We start from the raw sequence: 10807 nt of genomic DNA on the forward strand, positions 1-10807 counted from the left end.
TTGATTGCACATTATAAAATTTCCTCCAAATTCACATGAAGCTCGTAGAAGGTCTATATCGGAAAGAATTTTCTGGTATCTTCACACAGAAGTTTATAATTTTGGCTTATGTGCAGTTATTTTCAGCCTAATCGTAAACATCATCTCACCGTGAGTTTTCTCACTCTCGCCTCCTCTCTTATTATAAACATTATAAGCGAGAACAAAACTCACGTTCACTCAGATATCAAAAAATATATAAAATGCCGTATGGAATTTGACAATAATATTGCAGCCCAGTTTAGTCAGCTGGGTTCAACTGCCCTGAACACATACTCAAGTAACTCCAGTAGGTCAGTTGTTACATCCCATCGAAACAGCCACATTCCTAGAACTAGAGAAAGGCCAAGAGCCAGATTAAACAAATGAACTTACAAACATAAAATAAAACACCGTTACAACAACAACTGGAGCGCATGATAATTGTACGTGTACATATAACCGGATTTAACAAATGTCAATTCCAATGCTTATATTTCAAATAAATTCTCATAAAGAAGGTTAACCCTGCAAAAGGCTATAATATAAATATGGCCTAACTCTCGAGTTCCATAGTCCCGGCCCATACTAGAGTAATTTCAATGAAATGTTGCATTTCATGGGAAAAAAATTTCAAGAATTCAAGAATAATTTTGCTTTGTTGCACCATTCATATGAAACAATCAGACCGTTTTATTTTATATTTCTCTTACTTTCATGTCATCATTTCAGTGAAATTACTCTTAGGGCCATTATTATATGTGTTCTTTTACTACCTGACGCATTTGAAAACTCAAAATAAACCAATTTGGAGACATTAAAACTATAATTTTTACATTGAAAGTTAATGCCAAGAAGCTCGTCTATGAATTTCAATCCTCACTTTTCACTTTAAGTTCACCGGAACGCTATAAATCAATTTGGTAAATCCAAAATATAACAAAAGACAACTTATAATAATGGGGGTTAGTGTAGACCGGGACCTAGTACAGTAATATCGTGAAATTGCAGTAGTGGGGAACTGGATATACGAACGCTTAATTTCATGAAATTTTTCAGTGAGATCACTCTAGTATGGACCGGGACGTTCTAAAACGCATTTTACATTTAACATGTTTTATAAAATATGCATCATATCCATGGCAGAACTACCAGGGGCTCAATTCTGTTTCTATGAAAATGTGAAATGAAAACTTTTATAAAGGAGAAAACTGTCAAATGAAAAAAATTATAAAGGAAAAATTTTTCATTTCAAATTTTCATAGAACAGGAATCCAGCCACAGGTAGTGGTATCACACCAGCTGATCGAATATGAAAAGTCAAATCCCTTTATAAAAAAATTATTTTTGTTGTAATTTCCCCAACAACATAAAGAAAGTTTTGACATAACATATTCAAAATTTTACGATGCCACTACCTGATTAATTGTGCCATGATCATATCTGTCAAATAACTTTTCCACCATGGTATCAACTCAACTAGACGACTAAATATTGAACTAATTAAACGAAGTGAGAATAGTTCTCATAGCTCATTTCGCGGAATCGTTTCTTTAAACTAGTTCGTTCCGGAAAGACGATCTCTAGGAGGAAAGCAATAATGGCAAATTAAATAAAGTTAAAAATCTTTAAAAGGTCGAAAAAGGCCCAATACAAAGAGAATTTGCCAAAATATTACGAGACGATTGGAGAAATTCACATATACAGAAAAAAATCTGTAGCAGTTTATTGCCGATAGTTGTGCTGTTGAATACATTGAATACATTTTGGAACATACATATTGCATAGCAGCGGGAGCAGCGTACAAAACGTACGACAAGGAAGCATTCATGACGAAGCTGCATGACGAACGCTTGGCTTAATTGTGTCTTCGAGAATAGATTTTGGGGATACCCAATAAACCAGTGTAGTGTACCTTTGCTCGGGCGACTGTTGCATGAACTACCTAACCATTTTGCTGTGTAATCGAAAACCACCGACGATGCTCTCGCGGAAGAAAGACAAAAATGCAGCAGCACACAAAGAGGGCGTTGTGGGGAAATATGTAAAGAAAGATACGCCACCAGAAATACCGGTGATAAATGTGTGGTCTTTCGATGACCAGAGAACAAAGCAAAAATCCAAGACATTGCAAAGGTGTGCTTCCGCCTCTCCCAGCTGTGATGGTGGCTCCGGTGGTACTCTTTCCGGACGTGGACGTTCGGGTAGTGTTAGTCGTAATACATACACCGATACACAGCCAGACTATTATCATGCAAGGAGGGCAAAGTCCCAATTGCCGCCATCGACCAGTTCAATGCGTTCAAATTTGCCTCCACCCCAGACCATACAGCCGACGAGACGCATGCAACCCCAATTGCAACAACAACAATCGCAACATCGTCATCAATTTCAGCAGCAATACCAACCTGCCGTATCCTCTCATTCGTTTTATTCAACCAATAACTTAGATATGGCTGGAAATCATAATCATTTGGCTAGCAGTAGTAGTAATTATGTAAATATTGAGCAAATCGATCGAATGCGACGTCAACAGTCATCGCCTTTGCAACATTCACAATCCAGTTATTATTCGTCCAATCAGAAGCATGCCAATTCATTTGATGGTCATACAAATGTAATGAGAGATCGTTTGGACTCGTTTCAGTCTAATATGTTGCAATTGCCTCGTGGTGCAACACCTAGACCTCAGACGCCACCACATCAGCATTATCAGCAACAGCATCAGCAGCAGCAACAATCTCATCATCCCCCATTGGCCCAGAGTTATTCCTCAGAATCGTATCCTATTTATGAAAATCCCTATAGGGTTTCCAACACCTTGACTCCACCGGTACATGGTATGTCTCAAATGTCTTTATCCACACAACACGACAATCGTTCCGAGTCACCAATCTACAGTAACACATCAATTGCCAGTAACATTAATCATTCGCACCACAGTAACCACCAAATGTCTCATCATCTTCAGTCGTCGAAACACCTTTCGCCCTCATCGACCAATACGATTAGCAACAACAACCAAATGATGTCTTCATATGATCTCAGTTCACGTGCCACACCTCATAGCCATACTCAGGGGACCTCCTCATCATCGATGCAATCCTTATATCAGAATACCGGCAATAATAATCATAACCCCTCGAGTACGCCATCAGCCACACAGCAGCAGTCGCAACAGCAGCTGCGTAAACATCCCTCACAACAATCTCTGGAAGAAGAATTACCCCTACCGCCAGGTTGGGCTACACACTACACTTTACATGGTCGTAAATATTATGTTGATCATAATGCCCATACAACACATTGGTCTCATCCACTAGAACGTGAAGGTTTACCCGTGGGTTGGCGTACTGTTGTTTCCAATGTCCATGGTACTTACTATGAAAATCAATATACCGGTCAATGTCAACGTCAACATCCTTGCCTTACCTCGTACTATGTGTATACTACATCTGCTGAACCACCAAAAGCCATACGTCCCGAAACGTATACGCCACCAGCACATACTCATAATGCATTGGTTCCCGCTAATCCTTATCTCCTGGAAGAGATTCCAAAATGGTTGGTTGTCTATTCGGAGGCAGATTCTTCTAAGGACCATATGTTGCAATTCAATATGTTTAGTCTCCAGGAATTGGAGTGTTTCGATGGAATGCTAGTACGTTTGTTTAAACAAGAATTGGGAACGATTGTTGGATTTTATGAGCGTTATAGGTATGTATGAAGAAGGACATGTAGCAGTTAAGCAGTACAAAATCCTTAGCAGCAAAATGAAAACATTTTGATAATATTTTCTTTGCGGACTGTACTCTATTGAATATTTTGAAATTATCAATTGCGATGCATTGTTTTTACTCCAATGAATTGTGAGGTCTGAAAATAACTATATAAAAACGTTTTGTTTTTGGATGTAGTTTTCAGTTAATAACGATAAAGAAGGTAAAACGTACATTTACGTCACGAGTTGCTGATCTAACTTGCGAAAACCATTTCAAAATTAACGATGTAACCCCTCTAGGGTAAATCGAGCCGTTGATTAGGTATTCGAAGGACTCTGACACGAAATATGTAATCCATTCCGATAGGCCCTATGATGTAAGTCTATGGACAGTGTCGATCGAGAAAACATTTGAGAATCTCCGTTTAAATTGAGGGCAAATATCGTACACGACCATCATGATTCCTGAAAGGTATTTACACAAAATATTCTCGTCCACTTCTTGTAGAAGTTCCCGGTTTTATTACTACTCGGCTTTCTATGCTAAAGGGCTTAAAGATTAAGACCATTATATTAGTTTTTTAACGACATTCTAAAAATCATGTCGGATTGTTGAACTTCTGTATTGTTGTTGTTTTTGTAACAGAATTTTTTCTGCTTAATCCGGCTCTGGGTCTATCTTCAGATCTAGGAATGTGACTGCTTCAATGGGTTATAGCCACAAAGCTACTGGAGTTAGTTGAGTAGGTTTTGCAGGGCAGTTGAAAAGGTGCAGTGTGTCGTGCTAGCCTGTGCCGCATGCTGTGCACATGTTTTGAGCGGTGTCATCATGTCGTAGATGATCCAAAACTACTCTGGTTTGTCTTGAAAGCTGTCGCTTCCCAGGATGTACTGCAAGGACCACATTTACACTATAGTTGCTTATGGCATCTGCGACTGCTATTCAAACCTGCTTGATAAGAGGTTCTCTTTTGTAATGTTGGACATATCTTTCTATGTCATGAAGTTCTCTCCTGCCCTGCCTGAGTGTGGAAGAGGAGTCATATACATGATATGGTGATTAGGATGGCTCTCACGGTAACACCCGAGGTACTTGAGGATCTTGTTCCTATATCTCAGTTTGTCGCAGATAGCTGTGGCATCGACCATGACATTCATCTCAGTGCTCACCTCTGCAGTCCATTTGGTGAGCAGAGTGGTCATAGATTTAGTGGCGGATATTTGCTTATTCCTTGCTTGGAAAAAGGTGGTAAGATCAGCCAAATAGTAGTTCAGCCTTTTACAAATGCATTGTGGAAGGTATCTGACGCGGTTGTACTATCATCCGCTTACGTTATTGAATACAGGAGAGGTATAGGTTAAACTGTTCCGAAGATATCACCTCACCGTGGAAAACTCTCTGGAATTATTATTCCTGAATTCCACTTACGGCTGGCGTGCCCTGGCCGAAGGGCAGTCTGCTCAATATCCTAAACCAGTCGACCGTCACCAAGGCTGTCCTATCGCACGACTTAAGTCATGTATGGAGATGACGTGCAGCGCTGTTGTCGTGCTGTACTGCTTACGGGACCCGTTCTGATGATCGGCAACTAAATAGCTATTTTTGCCGCTGGAGAGGAGTAAAGCCTCAAGTGTCTTTGGTATGGCCTTTGATCTTTGCTGGCATCATTTTCCATTTCCAGACTTCGGGAACGAAGTTCCCAACTTGTGGCTAGTCACCCACAGCCACAAGTTGGGAACTTTGGTTAGATTATCGACTTATGGCTCATCCAGCTGTTTTAGCATTACCATGGATATTCCATCAGGGCCCACCGTTTTGGAAGATTTAGCATTACTGATGGCATTCTCAAGATCATCCATTGTAAATTGCGGTGGTTCCTCTTAGGCAGGAAGAGGTGTAATGCGTCACACTACTCTTCTCTTTGCCCTTTCACACCCGTGATGCTCGACAAACTGTCGATTAAAATAACTTGCCATCTCTTCGGATCAGTCAGCGTAACGTCGCCAAACGTAACTAAGGTCCTATCTTCATTCTTTCCAGGATTCCATAGTGACTTAACCCTTTCCCACAATTCACTTATTCTGGTTCCAATGTTGCAATGTTATGATGATTTAGCCACTTGTATCGTTTATTCTCACCGTCCAACTTGTTAACTTCCAGTGTCAGCTTCCTGACTCTGGGGTCACTAGGGTTGGTACGGCGAAGCTCATCACGCTCACTTGCTAATATCGACTTCTTCTGCTGGGAAATTTAGTCTCACTTCGGCTATTTGACCAGCAGGTATGTAGCGTGTGGCTACAGCTATGATGATGTCCCGAAAATTTTTCTCAACTACCCGAGGATCTGAGGGACTCTTTGGAGAGGAGATTTTTAAATTCTCTGAACCCTTGCCTATCTGATTTTCCATGGTTTAGAAAAAATAAAAGGTTATGAAGTCGGGTGGTATGTTAAGGGAGGCAATGATAGGTAGTCGGAGCCAAGGGAAATGGCGGGTTGCCAGCACACGTCATTTATCAATCGTCATTTATCAACAATGGTGATGTCTGGCGAGCTGTGGCCACTTCCTTTTATTCTCGTAGGAGCGTCTTCGATCATGATGTTTCCGACTATTTCGAGACCTTTGCAATTGAATTGCAGGAACGATGCATTTACTGAGCGCTGAACAACAATATGTGTTAGATAGGTCATGCCGTTTTCAAGCAAAATCCTGAAAACCTAAAAAATCAGATAAAAATGTGACCTTTGACCTTGATTTATTTAAAATCCCTTCGGCGATTTTTTTGTTTTTATTATACCCTCAGCCTTTAGGCTAGGGAGGGTATATACACTTTGATACGATGAAAATGTGCCTCATCGAAATAATGGTTTTAGACCCCAAGTATGTTTTGACGAAATGTGTTTCAGACAATTTGGAGTCGATCTAGCCATGTCCGTCCGTCTGTCTGTCGGTCTGTCTGTCTGTCCTGCTGGCTGGAGCGCACGATAACTCTCGAACGGATGAACCGATTCGCTTCAAATTTTGGCTTTCGTAATATTTTGCCCAAACTTAATTTAAGTTCGAAGATGGGCTATATCGGTCCAGTCCTTCCGGTACCTCCCCCACAAAAGTTCGAAAATGTTCGGAAAATTTGTGCGCACGATAACTCTTAAAGGGGGTAACCGATGTGGTTCATACTTTGCCCATTGTGAAATATGTACCAGACTTAGATGTGGTTCCAATATGGACTCAATCGGTCCACTCCTTCTGGTACCTTCCACACAAAATTTCGGATAAGTTCAGTTTAGGACCATCTCTCGGATCGCTTTGATTTTTGTTTTAGCAACTTGTATTCACCACCCCCTACACGACGTTAAAAGTTTCATCAGGGGCACGTCCATACTTCCTGAGAAAATAGCCTGAAAGTTGCAAAAAACCCCTATGACACGGTGTGAGGTGGTTGGAGCGCAAGATAACTCTCGAACGAATCTGCCGATTCGGTCCAAAATTTAGCCTTAGTAATATTTTGTCCAAACATAGTTTGACTTCGAAGTTAAGCCATATCGGTCCACTCCTTCAGGTACCTCCCCCACAAAATTTCAAAAATATTCGGAAAAATTGTTCGTTCGGTAACTTTTGAAGGGAGTGGCCGAATTGGTCCATACTTTACACATCCTAGTATATCTACCAGATATACATCAGGTTCAAATATTGACTATATTAGACCACTTCATGGAGTACCTCCCAAACAAAATTTCGGATAAGTTCACTTTAAGACTTGCTACTGCATTGCATTCTCTGCCTCACTTACGATGGTTTTTCAGGGTTTTTCAGGGGCAAATCAACACTTCTTAAGCAAACAGCCCGAAGGGAGTAAAACCCCCTATGGTACCATATGTAGTGGCTGGAGATCGACTTCCATAATGGTCAATGTTGATCCATTCCGTTAAGTATTTCCTCTGCACTTTAATCTAATAATCATTTTTGTCGGTTTATACGTCCACAATTTTTAAAACCCTCTAAATACATACGTTTTTTGGGAAAAAATAGTTTCAATATATCATTGAGCTAATATGAATCGGGGTGCACTCATTGATATGAGAGAAGTCTCCCCTTGTCCCGTATATTATGTTTGTGTTTGTGGAACAATTATAGTTTCAATATACACATGCTGAGGGTATATCTCTGTCGGCCAAGCCGACTGATACTTTTTTTACTTGTTTTTCTCATCTATGAACATGTAGTTTCAGAATCCGCGAAAGCTTAGTTAAGACGCACAGTGTCTAGTTTTCATATTCTCTTTGAGAAGTGTTGTTGTTGTAACAGCATGTAACCTACGTAGAAGCATAGGTTTGATGCTGGGTTTACATACGCTGGCCGAAACATTATAGTTTCGGGTCAATCCGGTACGAAAGAACCCGCTGCCATGGGATGATTATGTTTTGAGAAATGTAATTTCTGAGAAATGAAAAATTGAGAAATGTAATTTCTGTTCGCATAACCGATTAAGTATTGAATTTAATAAAGAAATAAAAGTAGAAAAACTTGTTTCTTATGTGATATTAAATAAATAAATGTTTTCTTTTACAGACGAGCTCTTATCTTGGAAAAGAACCGACGTGCCGAACAAGAACGTTATCTTCAGGAACTTCATGCTGCTGCTGCTGCCAATGCAGCCAATAATGTTAATCCCAATTCCACTAGCAGCAACAATGTCTCCAATCATCTTAGCCAACAACAACTTTGAATATCAAAACTTGTGGAACTCTTACCCTACTCAAGGAGTTTCATTGCAAAGTTTTGAATATCGAACATTTTAAAACTTAAAACTTTGACATTTTAGTGCCTTCTCCTACGCATCAACAACAACACAACACATCCTCGCTCATTTGCAGACTTCTTATTTTATTATTTTAAATATTATGTTTTTAATATAATTTAATTTTATTTATTTTAATTTTTAGTTTTTTTCTCTCTCTTACAAAAGTTCAGTTGATAACGAAACTTGATTAAACCATTGTGTTTAAGAAAAAAATGCCTTATATAATTAAGCCTGGTGCCTTAGAAAAAAATAATATTTTTTGGAAAACTGTATACAATTTTAATATTATTGTTGTTTTTTATTTCATCCAACATTGTTTTATCAATAACAGCACATTAACATTATAAAAAAATAGTTATTTATAATTTTTTATTTTCATATTGTTTTACTATTTTTATAATGGAATGCTCTTCCCAACAGCACGGTTATCATCATAACATTTGTATACAAATAAAAAGGTTTTTTTCTTTGAAAAATATTGTGGGTGATGCAATTCACCGCAATTTTGAACACACATTTTGTTTTTATTTCGCTTTTATTGTTTCACTTTCAGTTTGATTTATTTCTTGTTTGAAATTCTTGTAGCAGTTGTCACAGTGATAAGAAAAGATAACATTTTTACAAACTCAACGCCCTTAGGGAGACATAACTCGCGTTACCTGTGTCATTTGATGAAATATATGTCACCAGCGAAAACAAGTTTTCTTGTGGTCCCATCGAACACACGAAAGTATACAATTTGAAAATATTTCATAAACTTAAAGTTGACTATTTTTGATACACAAAAATCTTTCTTTGCGAATTATTACTTCTCCGCTATATTCTATAAAAAACGACAAAGACTGATACTTTCATTTTGAAAAGAAATATGTATGTACATGTATATTTTAAAAATAATAAAAATAGTAAAAAATATTTATATTAAATTCATATGTTTTATGTTTTGAGTGTAGTGTTTTCGATTATTCTTTCATTTTTACCATTTTTGACGAAATCGTTTCTAATGGTATGACAAATGCATGTAGTGTTTCTTTTATCAATGACACAATTAGTAAGAATAAAAAAAAATTGAAACCTATTTTTGAAAATTTTAACATACAGATAACACTCTTTCCAAGGACACATTAGAACATCTAGTCGTGATTCAAAAACTTTTGCGAAACTTTAATTTAGCCAAAATTTTAGGAAGAATTGTGATAAAATTTGTCACAAAACAAAATAGACGATACGTTTTTAGGTTTTACAGATTATAGTGTTTATCGATACAAAATTTACCAAAGATTTGGATTCGAGTGTAAATATTTTTAGCCAGCAATAGCTAGGAACACAGCACAGTAGATAAATTAATTTCCATTTTTTGTGAAGAGTTCAGTTTTGTAGCCGTAAAGAAGACTAAATGCCAAATGTCCTATTTTGGTAAGATAATGTGGCTAAAACCTTAAAAATGCCGAAAGTCGGGAGGTACCGTTTTAAAAGGGCTATATCAAAACGTGGACCAATATTGGCAAATTTCTGGGGGAAGTTTTGTAGGCCCAAAGAAGAATAAATACCAAATTTCAGGCATTTTGGTAAGATAATGTGGCTGAAAAATCCAAATACCGAAAATCAGGGGATGCCGTTCTATGGGTGCTATACCAACATGTGGACCTATGCTGATAAATTTCTGGGGGGAAGTTTGGAAGCCTCAATGAGGACTAAATACTAAATTTCTGCTATTTCGGTTGGATATTGAGACCACAACCTTCAAAATACCGAAAATTGGGAGTGTTGATATGGAGGCCACAGGAAAATGTGGACTAGTACTCATAACTCTCTTCTGAAATATTTTATACCCCCATCGAACACTAAATATCAAATTTAATACATTTCGGTTTGATAATAACGCTGAAATCTGCAAAATTCCGAAAATCGGGAGGGACTGTTCTATGGCAGCTATATGAAAATGAGGGCCTATACTGACAAATTTCTGGTGGAAAGCTTTATAGCGCCAACGAAGACTAAATATCAAATTTAATCTATTTCGGTGGGATATTGAGGCCACAAACAACGAAAATCGGGAGGTACCGATTTATGAGAGCCATATGAAGAACAGGACCTACACCCAAAACTCTCTTCTGAAATATTTTATACTCCTTTAAGACAAACTACCAACTTTCATTCATTTCGGTTTGATAATAACGATGAAACATTCAAAATAACGAAAATGGGGAGGTACCGTTCTATGGAGGCTATATCAACACGTGGACCTATATTGATAAATTTGGTGGG

At 38.2% G+C, this 10807-nt stretch overlaps 1 protein-coding gene across 2 annotated transcripts; it reads left to right on the top strand.

The window, feature by feature from the left end:
* Positions 1–1552: 1552 nt before the first annotated feature.
* On the top strand, positions 1553–9046 carry sav (scaffold protein salvador). Of its 2 annotated transcripts, XM_073958758.1 has the most exons (3): positions 1584–2858; positions 3342–3735; positions 8308–8599. In XM_073958758.1, exons 1-3 carry the CDS (start codon positions 1955–1957, stop codon positions 8462–8464), a joined length of 1455 nt encoding a protein of 484 aa, XP_073814859.1. In that variant the 5' UTR covers positions 1584–1954; the 3' UTR covers positions 8465–8599. The 2 variants fall into 2 exon arrangements, with proteins under 2 accessions (XP_073814858.1, XP_073814859.1); XM_073958757.1 differs by having other exon boundaries at positions 1553–3735; positions 8308–9046.
* The last annotated feature ends 1761 nt before the right edge of the window (positions 9047–10807 follow it).

This window comes from Musca autumnalis, unplaced genomic scaffold (assembly GCF_047663935.1).
Source record: "Musca autumnalis isolate F117 unplaced genomic scaffold, ASM4766393v1 scaffold_1, whole genome shotgun sequence".
NCBI classification, from domain to species: Eukaryota; Metazoa; Arthropoda; class Insecta; order Diptera; family Muscidae; genus Musca; species Musca autumnalis.

Excerpts from the sequence above, each read along its gene's own strand:
- sav (XM_073958757.1), top strand. The coding sequence starts at position 1,955 with ATGAACTACCTAACCATTTTGCTGTGTAATCGAAAACCACCGACGATG. Across the intron at positions 3,736-8,307 it reads GGATTTTATGAGCGTTATAG|ACGAGCTCTTATCTTGGAAA; the intron begins GTATGTATGAAG and ends TTTCTTTTACAG.